Source organism: Apteryx rowi, unplaced genomic scaffold (assembly GCF_003343035.1).
Source record: "Apteryx rowi isolate R43461 unplaced genomic scaffold, aptRow1 scaffold_72, whole genome shotgun sequence".
Classification (NCBI taxonomy): Eukaryota; Metazoa; Chordata; class Aves; order Apterygiformes; family Apterygidae; genus Apteryx; species Apteryx rowi.
The window spans coordinates 2,002,471-2,020,115 of NW_020451005.1; the positions used below are offsets into that span (position 1 = coordinate 2,002,471).

General features: G+C 43.1%; 1 protein-coding gene across 1 annotated transcript; it reads right to left on the minus strand.

Moving 5' to 3' along the window:
• Nucleotides 1–6,708: 6,708 nt before the first annotated feature.
• Nucleotides 6,709–16,692, minus strand: REELD1 (reeler domain containing 1). Its single transcript, XM_026087540.1, has 6 exons — nt 16,473–16,692; nt 15,051–15,273; nt 12,672–12,844; nt 11,644–11,968; nt 10,860–10,923; nt 6,709–7,302 (listed from the first exon to the last, which is right to left on the minus strand). Exons 1-6 carry the CDS (start codon nt 16,690–16,692, stop codon nt 6,709–6,711), a joined length of 1,599 nt encoding a protein of 532 aa, XP_025943325.1.
• Between the last annotated feature and the right edge of the window lie 953 nt (nt 16,693–17,645).

The following is a 17,645-nucleotide window of genomic DNA, read 5'->3' on the forward strand; positions in this document are numbered from 1 at the left end:
CGAGCCGGCGTCGCGCGTGGGGCCGGGCCGGGCCCCCCCCCGGCCCGGGGGTGTCTCTGCCACCGGGCCTTTGCACCTGGGCTCCGGAGGTGCCCCGAAGTATCACAAACCTGCAGGAGCCGCGTCCTAGCACATCTTTGGACTTTTTTACAGGGAATGGTGCCTGCTACGGCACGATCTCCTGCTGCCGCACTTTTCCTGCTCGCAGGTTGGAATTGCTGCACTTGCTTGCTTTGAGAAATGCTGCTGAAACAGTCTATAAGAACTCCAAATATTTACTTAAGCGGTATATGCTGCTGTGTTTTTTTGTTGCTGAACGCTCGTTCAACACACTGTGTAACAGCGCAAAATTCACCCTGTGAATGCAAGTAACGTTTCCAGTCTTCCTCCACCTCTGTCCAGTTACGTGTACTTTCAGCTTCACAAACCAGCCCGTAAGTGACATCCTTTGGGTCCAAACAGGTAACACAGTGGGGAATGGCACAGGTAAAAACCGCAGTACCACATAGCATACGGAAACTTAACACAGGTGGGAGCCCTTCTCTTAGCACAGTGACCACATTTTCATGGGCACCTCTCCCTTCTTCACCAGTAAGGGATTCATTCACAAAACGTTCTGCTTTGACTTGTCCTCATGGTCAAATCTTCATTAACTCCTTCACTCTCTGTCTTGTAAAAGGTACCTCTTGATACATTGGTAGAAAGGGAGAATGCCTCTGCTAAGATACTTTTTACAGAACGTGATTTTTCAGTTCGACAAGGTTCATCTTTAATTCTGATATATGCACCAGGCTTGTGTCAAATAGAAGATAGATAGAAGAGCTACAACCCACCTTTTGGCCCTGAGTAGATCAAATGTCCGAGCAAAACAATAGCTGGACAGCTACTTCTATTATTTTTATTATAATAGCATTAGCAGTTTTGGTCAAAATCAGGGCCCTGCTGCACTAGATGCTAGAGATGGAAAATGTTCTTGTTACCAGTGTACTTAGACTATCACAAAAACAAATACAAAAGCATGTAAAGGCATTTGCCTAGGTAGTTTTTACCAATTTGTTAGAATTAAATAGGAAATATATGCAGGATAACAATCACAGTTTTATTTACATTTTCTTCTAGCTGGAAAAGATACGTGCAAAAGGCTTCCGTAAAACACCTTAAAAAGGGCTAGAAACTGTGCATTTGGCCCTCTCCTGTACTGTGGACACATATGCCTTACAGCAGATGCAAGTGCCGGTCACATCCATGGTAAGGCTGTGAAGATGATGATTAATTCTTGTTTGGCCAAGATATAGGGTTTTATACCAGCCACACTGCCGACTTCATTGGTCCAGGATATGAAAGGAATATGCTGTGCTTTCCCACAGTAGAGTTTTTCATATTTATTGTTGTATCTTTAACCCTTTCCAGCAAATTTCAGCACAAGGGGTTGATCTGCCCGCTGAGTCTATTGCCGAAGTAGATCACAGTTAACTTGTGTGACAAGTAGTGTTTGTGCTACATTAAGCACTGGGAATTACTGGTGACATTTTACTTGACTGGGTTAAATATTTTTTCACTTTGAGCCATGTGTTTGCATAATAAAGATCAGCAAGTCACATCTATGTTTCTCTCTATGCCAACAGCATAATGTCCTTGGTACCTGGACATCACTTCCTAATGTACATCAACATACACTGATATACAGCAAGTCTGATCTTTGACTTGCCTTTGAAATAGCGACACATTTTCTGAACAACAAATTATGCTTTGACATTAGAAGGTGGCAATCTGTAATGGATATTGCAATCTGAAGATTCAAAGAGACTATCTGTGATCTTTGTCCTTAGCCCAGTAAGCTGGAGTCTCTCTTCCCTCCTACACATTATTTGATTGTAGTATATAACCTTGGGATGTACTAATAATCATTAGTCAGAGCTGACATATCCTTTATGGACCTGCCTGGCTAAGGAAGGGAGGTGTTCTCTAGAACAGCAGTAAATCAGCAAAACATGCACTTAAATATACAGTAAAATGTAGTTTGAGACATGATCCTTCATACATCATGTAACAAAATGCTTTACCGAGAGAGTCACACATAAGCTAATGAGAAAAGAGTGCTTTTGAGATGAGATTTGAAAAGGGGAAGTGATTCAGTGGCTGGGAGGGAGGCTGGGGAGAGATTCCAGATAAGCTCATGGCATGAGGGTAATTGCGACTCCCCAATTCCAGCCAGAGAGCTGGGAAGGTGCTTCTCTGCCGCTCTTATACGTGATGTGGTGCCTTGGAGGAGGCGACAGGAGAGAGGGGAGGGAAAAGAAAGGAAGGCAGCACTACAGAGCTGCAAACCTTTTAAGAGCCCAGACCTGAAGACTTTTAGAATAAGCATTGAGACCCTGGCAGAGGCAATGGAGAGGGTCTGGGTTACCAGGAGGAATGAAGGGGCTATTCTGCTGTTTACCAGCTGGGCCCAGCCAGTCACTTCTTTGTCATTGTCATTTTGCTGTTAAGTAGCTGTCTTATTGCAGCTGAATGTTGCAGGAATCATTAGAGCATCTTCTCATCCTTTTACAGGCATTTCTCATTGTTATTTAAATCTAAAGGAATAAATAACATGTGCATCTGCAGCTCAGCCAGCAGACCAAGGAGCTGGCTGAAGCACCAGGCAAATCTGCAGGGGTGAGGGGGAGGACGAATCCTCATCCCTCAGCAAGGCGGTCTGTGTGCCATCTCCCCAGGCTCGGTTTGCCAGGGGGAATGTGCAGAATGTTTTAGTCTCCGGGTTTCTGGCCAGAGAAGAATGGCCTAGCTGCTTCGGCTCCTTTAGCCTCTCTTGGTTTGTGTGGTGTTAAGTAGTTGCAGAAACTGTGCCAAAAGGGCTGGCCAAGCCAGCCAGCCAGATGTCCATAATACCTGGGGCCTCTTCCAACACTGCTCCGTGGAGAGCGCTGCTTTTTTTTTGAGAACAGAGCTTGTGTGGTTAGCCTGAGCTTGCACATCCCTGTTGACCGCTATAGCTGGGCCCACTGGCGTAAGCAATAGGTTCTCAACTTGGGGCAGGCACATGAACCCTGGCTTCAAAAAATGTTGATGGAAAAGCTCCCATTCACTTCACAAAGGAAAGCTACCACCCGTGGTCTTTTCCTATGAGTCTTGTCATCCATTTTGGAACTGACAAAATTAGTCAATGCTTGTCTTTTTGCTTCTTGGTGACAATTGTGACTGATTTAGGAAATGCCTATGATGGCTTAACCATGCTTTGGGCCAGGTGCTTTGCTTAATGCAACCTCTCTGCACCACATTTAGTGCCACTAGTGTATTGGAAGGCTGCCAGCCTCTGATAACTGAAGTTGGCTGGGGAATCTTTATTAGAGTAGATGCAGCAGAGCATGAGACAACATCATCTCCTAAGCAGAGAGGAACACAATTATGCAAGGGCTTGACCAAACTGATTTTGATACCATGAAGAGGCAGTAAGAAACAGTGATGGTATTGTATGTTCAACATGCAAGACTGTTGAATTTAGGAGCAGTGATTTGTGAACAGTGAATATGGAGCAGAAGGAGAGCAATGACCCAGAAGGGGAAACTGAGAATAAGGAAGTAAGGGAGTGATGAATGGGCATATCCGTACAGAAGTTAGTTTGAAAGCAGTGCTTATCTCTAAACCTTTTTTTTTTTTGAGAACAGATGAAGCATCATAACTGCATCAAAAGCTTTAAGCCACAGGAGTGCATTGCCCAAACTGTGTTTGATGTCTGTTTGGTTGATGGGCAGACAGACTTATGATAGATGTTCATTAGACCTGAATGTGAGCTCCTTTTGACACCTTTTGTCAGTAATTCTGACACAAAGCACTGTCGCTTTGCTGCAGGACAGCAGCCTAATGTGAGCTGCAGACTACTTCAGTCTAACCTGCACTGGAGAAACTGGGATCCTCCACTTCTGAAATAAAGCCAACTGACCGTCTGTATTTCTGACCAACAGAGTCATGCATCCAGAGCAGAAAAAAAGGAAATTCTTTTACTTGTCACTCTAATAAGTATTATAATGGTTTGTGTTTTTTTTCCTAACTCTGTTTTTTTTTCTCCTAAATCTGTTACAAACATGAGCACAGATTAATTTATTTAAAGGCAAGACACTTAAAAATGTAGGGTGTTTGAGTGACTTGCCTTTTAATAAATTAATCAGTGCTCATGTTTTTAACAGCATTAGGAAGAGATAAAATCTCTATCCCTCTTGTCATGGCAACTACAATAAATGAAACATCATTCAGAAATCAAGAAAAAAATACAAGCACTTAAGGTCTTAGCCAAGCCCACAAAGTAACATAACTCATTACCAGTACAAAGGAGCTGGGTCCCTTAGAGCTCACTGTTACTGTTTTTACTACTACTAATACTGGAGCTGCATAAATTTAACAGAAGGCAGAGTTTGGCCCAGCATAGTGTTGAAGTGCTACTATCCTAATCAAATATCTCCACATTCCAAACTGAGGCTGTCACTTTCTCTAGTCAACCTGGTAAGAAGAAGTGCTGGGGAAAAGAAAGTTATACTTTTAAAGCTATACCAATCTGATAATAGCATTAAACCCAAAGAGAGAGTGAGAGAGGACACAGGTGTTTGTAATTTATTTATAAGCAACTATGTCATTGTAAGAAACTTTTTCAAATAATATGTGATAGTTCTTTAAATATTTAAGAGTTTGTTGACCTATTTTCTTGGTTAATTAGGAATTTTTGGCTGCATTACCAGTAACTTGAATGCAGTTTGCTTTAGATGCTAGATGCTACATTGGGTTACAGAAATATGATTTCTTTCTAAAGCACAATGACATAGAAGGGGAACTTTACTGTAAGTGTCTGGACTTGCACTTGAAAATTTACAGACTTCCTAGTATGTAGTACTCCAGCTCGACTTATTGAACATAAAAACATTCACTCAACATCCTTTTGATTCCTGAAACAAATATATTTCCAATTACAGCATTGCCTCTAACCTTGGTTATTCTGCAGTGGATGGACCCTGGTGTGGCCACTCTTCTTCTGAAAAAGCAATGATTAAGACCACCAAGCTCATCTCTGCAAGCTGGGTTTGTGAGTACACTTATTTTCTTTCTCATTTATTTTGTCCAATGTTTGCTAGGCTTAGAAGTTGACTTGATAGTAATTGGGCCATGTGTGGACAGCGAAGCATCATGTCACTGATCACAGTACAATAATACGGTCAGAACTGAGCTCTTTCTGAACATGGAAATCCCTATTAGCAGAAGATGCACTATGTTAATCAAACTGCAGGGTTTGAATAGATCTTGTTTATGTCTCAGGCATCTCCACTGAATCCAGTGGACATGTAGGGGAGGAAGTGAGAGCAGAGCACTGACTGATTATCAAAGACGAAGATGGCCAGATAGTTGGAGATGGCCACAGTGCCCTGCTGAGCAGGATGTCAGTTATCCAGTGTCCCCCTCATCAGGAAGRAAGTGTGAGCCATCAGGATCCTGTCAATATCTGCTTAGCTCAGGGGGGAGTGTTGCAGGCTGTGACAAAAGTTGCAGCACTGCAATGTAAGTCTGCTCTGCCTTACACATCTCAGGGGAACATCTGAGCCCCTCCACCAGGATTCCAGAAGGGATGATTACTGCTGTCTGAAAGGCTCTAAAATTTACATTTCAAGAGGATCATTATCATTCAAAGCTTCAGTAAAATAAACCTTTGCCCTTGCTTTCTACACCTCTTCATATYTGGAATGTGTCAGGGTTCTTCCTGTTTTCCAAGGGCCTCCTGCAGAAAACCGCACAGTCGGGGAAAGGTTGCACAAACTCAGAGTACAAGGATGCTGTTAATTTACCATCCAGCTTTTGCTAAAGTGACCTGGGAAGGGTACTTCTCAGTGTATGTTTCTTGCACACAGTGTTACTGAACTGAGTCAAAGTAAGAGACAAAGTAAATGCTGGCCGTTAGGCTTAAACAAGCTTCCTCATCAGGTGCAAATGGATAGGAAAGGTTTTCTTCCATTTGCACCTGATGAGGAGACATGTTTCTCCCCCAAAAGCAGGTGTCTGCCACCCTGTGTTTCATTCCCATAGATCGATTCAGCAATGTGAGGAGCACCTGCACTCTTCGGATCAATGTTCTCCGCTAATGAGCTATTGCTTTTTGTTTTCAAATCGGAACTTAAAATCCACTGGCAAGTATTTTGTGATCTGAGAAATATCAAATGCACAGAATCAAATGTATAAACTTCTAAATGAGAATGGTGGTTTAAATCAGGGGTTTCTGGTTCCTAGAAAGGAGAGGAAAGCATAACACTAGAAACTTTTGCTGAGATTAAACAGGAGACAACACCACAGTGCAGAAGAAGATTTTCTATTTTTGGCTACACCCTTAAGGCAATAGAGGAAGTGTAATGGCTGCAAAGACACAATTAATGAGCAGGTATACAATATTAATTGTGGGAAGTGTAACACACAGAACAATCTATCTACTTATATTTTCTTAGCAGCTGTAATTTACATTTTTTTGACTAACACCTCTGTCTGAACTCGCTGCATCTGTATCATGATCAAAACGAACATGCATATCCCCACCATTTCCCAGTTGTTTTTTGTTTATCTATGGCTGCATATACAGGAGATACACTACTGCTTCCTATAATCTGTGTTAGGTCATATTCACCTACACAAACAGCTGGCTCACCTGTATAGCACTGTTTTAAGTGTTGCAAATGTCTAGATTATGGTCTTTTTCCCACTGCCTGATGGACTGATCCAGTTATACTCGGCCTGAACCAGCACAAAGCTGTTCTCCCGGATCTTCCGGAAGTGCATCATCTCCCCATTTTCTCTCACGGTGATGACGTTGTTGTCTGGTTCGCTGAAGGACACTTCCGTCCGCTTGTGGCAATATTGGGCATAGATACAGCGCAGCCCAGCTGCCAGAGCCAGGCCCAGGACAGCCATGCAGACAAGGAGGATGCCAAGTTGGGCTGCTATGAGTCGAGTCCCTCTGCCAGAGTCTTTCCCCTTCCCAGGAACAACGGACTCAGGAACCAGTCTGGTCACCCACGCCAGTGTACTCCCAGCCACCTCCTCTCTGACCTCCTCCTCCTCTTCGCCCCTGGAGCCTGCCATCTCTGACTGCAGTGCTGGCTTTCTTTCCGACATTTGCCTTGAAGCTGATGACAAATTGCTGGCCGTGTCCAAATTGCCAAACTGGGCTGTTGTCACAGTGGTTTCAAGCAGGCGAGTGTATACATGTGGGGCAGAACGAGAAGCTGTTGCATACAGGGAGGTTTTCAAGACAGCCCAGTTCTCAGTACTCACCTTTGAAAGCAAAAACACAACAAAATAGCCAGCGAGGCAATAGGAAGGAGGCCGATTAGATTCTCGTCCACTAGCAGCTTCACTGTGTAATTCCCTTGGAATAACCCTATTTCATCCTCTGGTTATTCAGTAGCTTTTAGGAAAAAAGCTAGATTCAGCACAGTTCTTTCCATATCACAATTGTCATGGGAGATGAGGCACTGGGAGGTGGTCCTATAGGCACAGGGTAGAGCGTGATGAATGGGCAGAGATGAAGGGCACAGGCAAAGATGGAGGTCACTACTTAGTGTAAGTAAAAGTCTGCAGCTCCCATAGCTGTTGTGATGATATTTTTCACAGACATTGTCATCACARAAAAAATCACTTAATAAACAATTCCCCCATTTAGTGATGCCAGGGTCATGCTGAAAGGACAGATGTGATCCTCCCAGCCAAACTTCATGTTTAGGGCCACAGTGAGCCTGCTCCCATTCAGTATTGCCCTTCAGAGGCTGTGGCTCAAACCATGGAGAGGGGATATCCAGAGGACTTCAGAAGACCTTTGACACAAGTATTTTGGGACTGTCACATATAACCTGTGAACTCTCCCCAAAGACTGTCTTGCTTTCTCAGTCTATGCAGACAGTCTGAAATCTGCTGCCTCTCAGTGTTGTCTAACCGCCCATTATAGCGTGAATTACTGTTCTTGCTTGCCTGTGTGCATTCCTTGGGCTCTGCTTGGTGCCAGGCACCTAATTTTGTGAGTCACAAAATGACAGCCACCCCATGCTACTTCTGTAGTCCAGGCTATGCTACAGATTTCATCCAAAACCAACTGCGAGACAGTCTTACAATTTAGGAGGCCCCCACTGAATTTCCCCCTTCCTGCTGGGCACCTGAGGGCCAATCCAAAACCTGTGAAATGTAGTGGAGTCTTTTCTTTGGCTTCACTGAGATTTGGATCTGGCCCTTAGTAGCTGGCTTCTCTTCAGTATGTCCAGCCCAGCAGGCTTTTTCACACATCCATTAATTACAACAGAGAAACTCTCACCCGCTACTGTCATTAACAGTTTCTAAATCTTGCTGGGAAGCCAGTCTGACAGGAGCACAAAGCTGAGGTAGGAACCCTGGCAAGCTGTGAACCAAGGTAGGGGAAGGTCAGAGCATCCTTTGTGGAAGAGACAATTTCAGAAGAAAGTGAAGGTGATAGTAAAATATAGGCAGCAAATAAAAGAATTTTAGTGGTTGATACGCAAACTGCAAAGTAGCTGGCTGGCGAAGTTAATGTTGCATGTGTATGGATCACTTGCCCTCAAAATGTGAAGGTCAAGTCRTAGGGATATACTGCAGGATTGGGGTCTTCAGTATAGAAAATGGAATTTCCTTGCAAGTCCTTGCCCTAATTTGCTCTTTTACTCCTTTCTTTTTTTACTTCTTCTCTCCTTTCTTGCCTTATTTCTCAGTATTTTAATTTTGTTATGCTCTTTTGGTCTCACCTTGCACAATAGCTCTTTCTTTCCCTCAGTCCTCTCATTTCTTCACTTCTTTCCATAGCTATGCCAGATGCTCATGTTCCATGTCTCTCACTTATTTTTTCTCTATCTTCCTCTTCTTCCTAAACATTTCTCTGTCATTCTCTGTTGCAGGGGCTCTTCCTCTTTTATTTTCTGGACTGTTACCTCTCTTCTTCCTGTGGCATCCTGCAACCCTGATCTAGCTCTATATTTTTCTTCTCTCCATCCCCTGCTTATTAGACTTCCCCTATTAACTTTGTTTTCCATATCTCTAAGCTACCCCCACTTTCTAACTTCTCCACAAGTTCCCATCTGAATAACCCCCTCTGTCCTCCACTTTCTCTCCCTTCTCTCACTGTCTTTTCCCTTCTCTACCAGGCCCTTTCCAGCTCATGGTTCCTCCCTTAGTGAAGCCACCTACTCACCCAACACTGCTCTCATTTTACACCTTTCTGGACTTTCTCTCCCCATGTCACCCCTTCCTGAAAGACTCTCTCACCAGCTCGTCCTTTCTGCCATCTCCAGCTGTTGCAACCATCTCGGACCAGTGCTCACCTTCACCTGACTGTCAACCCGAGCCTTTGGCTGACCACCACCTCTGCCTTCCTGGGTGACCCAATCTCTTGTGCCGGCACTGCTCCCATACCCCTCGCTGCCTTGTTCTTTCTGGGCTCTGTCCTGACATCCTACCACTATTTGAAACGCAGGCTGAGGGCAAGGAAATGCGCTTCTGCCTATCAAAGGGATAACCACTGGCCGCCTTCCCAAAAGCCCAGAAGCAGCAAACATGCAAGCAGGGAGCAACAGCAGTAGCCAGAATGACTGCACCAGGATCCAGGAAATTGCCTAGCAGTGAAAGGAGGGGTGTTTCCCCTGAAAGAGGAACTTGAGCTGTACTGCGCATCCCAGGAGACAGTTACCTCCAGGGCTTGGCTAGGAGGGTCCCACCCAGCAGGTAAAGCAGGAAGAGCAATGTTAGAACAAGACCTCAAATGCCCCATGGGCTCCAGGCCATTCTCACCCTGCCCTGTTTTCACAGTGGGGAAACTGTTCTCATTTATCATGGTGTAAATCATAGTAGAGACCACTGAAGTCAGAACAAAGTGAGAAACTGTTTCTGGGTTTGCACCTTTCATGACAGCTAAAGGGGACATTAAGCTTTTCTGTCCCTGAAGAGCAACTTACTTAGACCTCAAGTAAGAACAACTTAAATCCTTTAAAGAAAAAGGTAAATGGTCTGAAAACAGGACATTGAGCTCCCTAAATAATATCAAACTGGTTTTGAACTGCTGCATTCCTATGCAGAAGTACCCATTTAAACTGTCTGCACTTCCTGATATGTGTTTGTGTGAGCACATTAAGGAACATGTTTTCTTCTTACGCATTTCAGTGCTCAGAGAAATAGGAAATTATCTTACATGCCGTATATGTTTTAGTCTTTACTTACAGAGCAGGCCCACACTGACACCACAAAGAGGTGACTACTTTAAAAGTTTTGGGCAGAAAGAAATGCTTAAAACTATTGGGGAAAATCAGGCTTTAAAGCTGAGGAGAATATAGGTCTATCATGTTCACAGAGAGATGTGGAACTTCCCTCAGAAAGCATGCAACTTCCCTGGCCTTGGCCAGACAGGATGAAATCCTAGGCCTCTRGTAAATGTAATGGCTAGTACCTATCAGGATCACTGCACCTCTGGAAAGAATATCTCAGCCTCCTGGAATAAATGCAAATTTCCAGCTCAGTAATATCCAGCAGCYTGTAGTTATGGTCATGTCTACATATGGAAAAGTTATTTTAGATGTTTTCTACAGTGGGACTCTTAGAAATCCAGGCAGCAGGCTCAAAGGGAAAAAATGGATATAAAAAACAATTTCCAGTTAAAATTCAAAAATTAAAATTCTTAACAGTCTCAAGGTGATTTTGGTCACTTATGACACCTACACAGACTGCTTGGTGCTGTGATGTAGCAGAGAGGTTTTATCCTCCTCTTCTGTTAGTTTTTTCACCAGCTCCCAGCAATTTCTGTCTCTGGAGAAGACACCCTCCCCATCCCCAGTGCTTACCTGCTCGCCTTCTTTACACGTCAAACACAAGTGTGTTTTGGTAGCGCTGGCAATACTTTGTGTTCTAAAATATTGGAACAGGAAAGACAAGGTTAGTATATTAGGTCTATCACTTTAAAAAACAAAGTAAGAATCTCCAGGGTCTACTGTGTACACAATTTATTATGAGTACCACTTGCTAGAATAGCCTCATGATACACACAATCAACACACACCATACAGAGCCTATTTTAATGTCTTATCATTTGTTCCCATACCCATCATTTACATCCCCAGTGTAAAACATGGCATGAAAGCCCATATGACCCTGACCCTCAAAGACTTCTGCATCTGAGTAGACATCCTCAAGCCAAAATTTCATAGTTGCTTTAAATCCTTTCTTTCGTTTCTCTGCAGATGGAGGAAAAGCTCTGCTAAGTACATAATTTCTTCAAATATTTGCACATGCTTTTAGAAAAATATTGCAACAATCAGCTCTGAGTTTTTATCACATTTTTCTGTCCCCTAGCTGGCTATCTCTACTGAGATGATCAGGAGAATGTCTGCTCTTTAATTGTTTTGAAATAGTGTCTGCCACTTTCTGTCATATGCAATCTCTGAAGGATCATTTTTCAAAAGTTAAGCAAGCAAACACCTTCTCACCTTCCCCCACAGCCACAAACACCTTCCTACATGGACCCTCATTCAGCCACACTGAAACTAGTATTAACTTCCTCCCTCAGCACTGTTAGAGAAATAGCTGTTCCCACTGTCTAGTCTATCGCATTTAGTGTTCACGCAGTACCCGTCATAGGTGTTGTAGCTGGTGGAATAGTCTTGGAAGAGGAAACTTTGCAAAGCGCTTGTAATGCTCAGTTCTTGGAAAGCAAGTGATGGCTCCAGCCCTTGACCACTGAAATTGCTACTTCCTCCACTTCTGCTGGATGCAGCCAAGGCCGTGGCACCCAGGGAAGTCCAAGACAACAGCTTTGGGTCAGCAACAGTCTGTGTATCTATCTGGACACCAAAACCCGGCTCCAGTACTTCTGTTGCAGCAATGCCAGTCAGCCTGCCAGGCAGAGTGTTTGTGTACTGAGGAAAGCTGGTAATCGCAGTGGGAGAGGTGGCATCTTGTCAAACACAGAGACAATACACAAAATAAAAGAGGAACAGAAGTCATCTATTTTCCTCGTTTTGTTTATTTCAAATCCCAGTTGGTGCTAACATGCACTAGTAAGGATCATAATAGTGATTTTTATTTTTATATCACTGAATTCTAAATAGGAACCCAGATGGAGAGGGAAGCAACAAAGCCCACTGCCCAAATTATATTTATGTAAAATAATTAAAACTCAGTCTTGGTGCTATGCCAAGAATGTTAGGAAACATGTCAGATTTTAATATAAGTCTAAATTTGTGGAGCGTTTTACTGAATAGAGGCTGTATAAATACATATAAATACATACCTGAAGGATAACAGCCTTATCTGGAGACAAATTTACTCATGTATTTAGACAGTATTGCAAATTGCACTTGCTTGTCTTCAGGAACTGAGATTTTAGGTAAAAGTTGATATATTTTAGGGTTTGCACTGAAATCATAAGATGTAGCAACTCTGTTTATCCTTTTGGTACCCTCCTTGGGCTGCCTCTGTTACCTTGAATGCTGACACATGCCCTMACTTCAAGGAGTTCTTCACAGCCATTGTGGGTCTCACCAACAGCTACAAGAGTTAGATGGGCCTCTCTAGCTTGTTTGCCACTTGTGTTCAACAGTTGCACGGAATAAGCTGTCAAAATACTCTATAGAAGCTGTCAGTAACAAAACACATACCTTTGCTTGCCATACCTGCCACTTGTGGGTCAGTGAGTGCTTGCAAGGGTGCAGGTGTTAGAGGCTTGGCCGCCTTATGGCTATCAGCAGATGTTTTGTTCTGCACTTGTTGAGCCACAATAGCAGATTCAATCTTTGCCCAGTGAACAAAGTATGACTGGACTACAGATATGCTGTTAAAAATATAATTATGCAAGGATTTACTCACTGTATACCATTAATAAAACATCAGAACATTTAGCTAATCAAAAGGAATGCTTTAATCTAACGGCAGAAGCAGTGCAAAAATATTTTAAAGGGTTAGCCCATCACACATTTTATATTACAAATAAAAGATAGCAGGACCCATAAGAAAGATACTGAGTGAAGGATCACTCATAATTAAGATCAGTCAAAAAATGTGTGGGAACTTAAATGAAAAGAAAACTATTATATTTGCTATGTTGATAGAGGTACATTTGGAAATCTCTGAATAGCTCTGCTTATAATCTTCCGTAGGCAAGGAGACAACAGTGGTATTTACTAATTAAAAGAAGTCAATGTAACTTGTACAAACAGCAGTATAGGTAGAAAAAAATAAGAGCACTCTCTCTTAGCCCTTCAATATGTGAGCCTGCCTAACAGTCTGTTTTTTGTCAGATGTGAAAACTGCATTTTACCAATCTTTAACCATTCATCCTGACAGCCTTATTTAAGCTGGATATTTGTTGGAGAATTTCAGCTCAGATGGCTCAGCTACTTCTGAGAATGAGATAAAGGGAAACCAACCCTGGTTTTCCTTTGTTAAACAACTCTTATGAGCCATTTTTAAGTCTTAAAAGGAATTTTTTCAGATGCTCTGACACAAGTTTTGAAAGAAGGATTTACAATGTGGCTGGGGAACACCCTTGTTTGTTAGGATGTGTCTTTTGCTATTTGCATTAAATCTGCTCAAAGTTTACCAATTTATAAATAGTTTGGGGAGTGGGGATGGGAACGCCAGCTTTTCACAATCTCAGTAGGAGCTAGGTGGAGTTGGACTGCTGCCATCCTCTGGCATCGTGTAGCACATGCTCCAGCAAAGAGCTGAGTGCAGCACTCCCCAGTGTGGCTCTGTGCACTGCCAGGGGCCACCATGGTGTGACCGCGGAGGTTGGAGCAGGAGACTGCTGCATCTTGTGCCGCTCTGAGAGGGGCCAGCTGAAATCCCTCAAATGCGCAAGACTCAGCAACCTAGCAGGAAGCAGAGGGGAGGAACAGAGAACAACTGCAAAAAAAACCTGCAGGGGGAGAAGGAAGGAAGATGTGAGAGCAGTGACAACATCAGATATAAAGGGAGGAGGAGATAGGAGCTGGCTGGGGAGAGAGGAGAGAGCAGGGAGGATGATATGGCTGGAGGTGTCCATGGAGAAGAGAGTGGCCCGTGTTCAGAGCTATGGCCTGGCATGGCATGGAGAAAGGGGAGACACTATTACAAGCCAACTTTAGGGGGTCAAAAGACAGGGAGGGAAGAATTAGAGTGGGTGGCTAGGAACAGGCGTTGTTGGGGTGGTGTGATTTTTGTTTGTTTTAGCTTTACACATTTTAGTGGTATTTCCCCAATGTAAAACAGTGGGCAAAATGGACGTGCTGAGCAGAAACATATCTGTTTCAATGAATTTGTGTTGAATCACGATGAGATGCGCAAGCCATGGGGCTCACCAGGAAGCTTATGTTTTGGGGAGCAGCCAAGGATCTGGCCAAGCAGCTTCTAAGTGTTTTTGTGAAGTCAATACATAACAATTTCATCTCTTCCAAAATGAAAAATCACTGTGCTTCCTCTATGACAGCTGGTTAGAAAATTTTTAATTTCATTCCAAGACAGAACCAAAATATTTTGACAGTTTTGGACTTTGATGCAGAACAATGAGGTCAATTTTTGACTCAGTGCTTGCTTTCTCTTATTACTTGATTTAAAACAGTAACTTTGTCTGTGAATAATTCTGTTCATATTTAACTTAAAAAAACCACTAAATTTGAAAGAAATCACAGAAATTATATGCAACACTATCCTGTAGGCAGGGAGGTCCTGTGGGCTGTGTTATTTAGAAAGTCAGGCAAGTGATCACAGTTCTCTCTTTAGCCTTAATGTTTCTATTTCCTAAGTGCTTAGGCTGTCATCTTCTGGTGTATTTATTCTGAGAAAATACTGACCATGTAAATAAAAAGGAGCACTACCCAGCAGATAAAAAGGGCAATTTATATACCAGCTGGGACACCACTGTAGCATTTGATAAGTATTTAACTATATGGGATTCAAGATACATCAAACCACTGTGTTGGACAGGTACAATGGAAAAATAGAGCCAATTTTTTAACTAAGAAGACACAAATTCTGGTTAGGAACCAACATGTTCTTACAAAAATTTGATGTCTCCAATGGGTTGATCTGGTGCTTTCCACACAAAGGACAAGTTTCTTTTCAGGGATTTGTCCGAGTGGGTGACAGTATCACCATCTTCAGAACAAGTCAGCAGTTTGGAACCAGGAGGAATAAAAACAAATGTGCCAGCAATTTCATCATTAGACACCTTGCGAGCTTGAAGCAAAAAGCCCATAAAATCCCGGCTGCTCCTCACTGTCACTGCAAGACAAAATATGGCACATGAAGGGATTTGTGTCATAGATGAATTGTTTGCAGTGAAATTTTCATTGGTACCACTGAAATCAGAAGAAAACCCTGTACAAAAAAAATTCTACTATCTTTGTCCTTACAGTCTGTCTTGGACATGCTAGACAAGAGAGGCCAGACTTTACTCTTGACTTTGTAGTATGAAATTACACAGATGATTTGCTTCAGTCTTTTTTTCCCCCCCTTGATTATAAGCTGCTAAGCAGATTGTGTTAGACAGCATGCAGCCATTTTTAAAGAAGGAGGTTTGAGTACCACGCTGCATGTACACAAAAGATTGTACAGTGTCCTCGGAGAAGAATTAGTTTAAATAGGAGTGAGCAGGCAAGTGGCCAGACTGCAGAAAGGTAGATCTCAGATCTCTCTGCTTCTTCCTCAGGTGCAGTGGTGCTGGGGAGGAGTCATCCTGCCCAACCTACAGAACAGTCAAGGTCATCACTTAGACACCTTCACGCACCATGAAGAGAGCCGGTCACTGACAGGGGGTGACTCATCCTATCCTTGGACAGACGTGGGAATCGGACAAGGTCACTTACCTTCTGGAGGTGCCTCTCATGYGCCATTGCATGTGGTGAGCTCCTGTATGACTGAGACATAGTTGAGATGAATGAATCCCACCCAAAGCATCTGAACCTACCAGCAGCAAACATTTGGCCTGCAACATGGTGAAAATCTGGAGTCAGACATCACCTGAGAAAACTTAGGCAAAGAGCCTGCAAGCAGAATGTGATCCTTTCAGCCTTGACAACTGCTGACAAAAATGCCCAGACTTTATACACCTAACAGGTGAAGAATCTCTCTAATTACATTCATTTCCATGTGATGAGAGATATGGTATACCTCACACAGAGCAGTGCCATGTGGAAGTTACCCTCTTCCCATCCCTCATAGAGATTAACATCATCACCAGAGGTTAATTATTGTGTATTTCTTAGATGCATTCATCTGTTTTTTAGACGCATTTCATCTTTAATAATTGCTCCTCCGAGCACAGATCAGAAAACTTCTTTGCTCAGTACACAGGATTTAGAGTCAAGGCTGAATGTGATTTGAATATCTGTCAACAAAACTGCCACAAGGTAGAACTAATAACTGTTTTAGGGCTTTTTCCATGACTGTGCTAGGGTATAAAATTAGTTGTTGTTCCTTACCTGGTACCTTGTCGCCTGGGAAGAAGAAGGACATATTGGTATGGATAGTAACGTAGTTGTTTCTGGGACTGTGCAGCTGAGCTCTCATGTGCTTGGGCATCATGTCAGTACAGGCAGAAAGACTCGCTCCATGAGAGAAGGCAGCAGTATATGAAACCAAGCACAGGGTTGTGCATGCCCATCCAATGATAACTATGTGGATTTTCCTTCCATCCTCCATCTTACATCAGTAAAACAACAGGCAAGTTAACTTCAAAGCAGTGACTTCTGGCAGCTGCAGTCCACAAGTGTGTCTGTCACCTTTGAATTAACTGAGCTCTAGAACAGCCTTTCCCACAGCCTTTGAATGAAGGAGAATAAATGATCTCKGTGGCGTGTGGAGCCTCTCTGGCAATCCACAAATTTCACATTTTGAAGTAAGTTGTTGAGGCTGGGAGGGAGGGACCCCACAAGAGAATGCATTTCTTGTGAAGTCATCCATTGAGTGAATAGCCGAGACACACTTGCTCTAAAAATTCCTGTTGTGTTTAACAGGAGGAGAAGGCTCTGTASTGACGTGCTCGCAAGTCAGCTCAGCACTCTCTACCATTCCCAGCACACATATACAACTTGCTCAATGGGGATAGAAGGGGGAAATATCTATCCCTTAGATCTGTAGAGCCACTCTGTGGAAGCTGAGCCATGCCCAGTTCCTCGCAAGGTTTGTGCTACAGCACAGCCTCTACCTGCTCACTGGCAGGCAGAGACTGCACAGAGCTATGTCCCATTACTGCCTGGCCGTGCGTGGGGAGAACACATCTCTGCACCTCGCTGTGACCTGCATAAGCACAAAACATCTTCTAGCAGCCAGTGCTTCAAGTCTTGGATATGTGGGGCTGCCTGCAACCGCCAGAATGTCTGTGCTAACTATACCACCCGTATTTGACATTCCAGCAGCATTTTAGTTTGTCCTTCTCTGTCAAAACTCTTTGTTGATTATGAGACATCAGAGATACTATCTTTGAAACTGGCACTAGAAGCCTAAGATAAACATATAGCTATTTTGGCTAATGCTAAGATTTCTCCGTATTCAATCTGAGCAAACATTTTTCTTGACATTACAGAAGTTTAATAATTTCTATATGCCATGTCTTTAGTATCTCTCAGATTTGGTGGCTGGCACAAAACATTTGC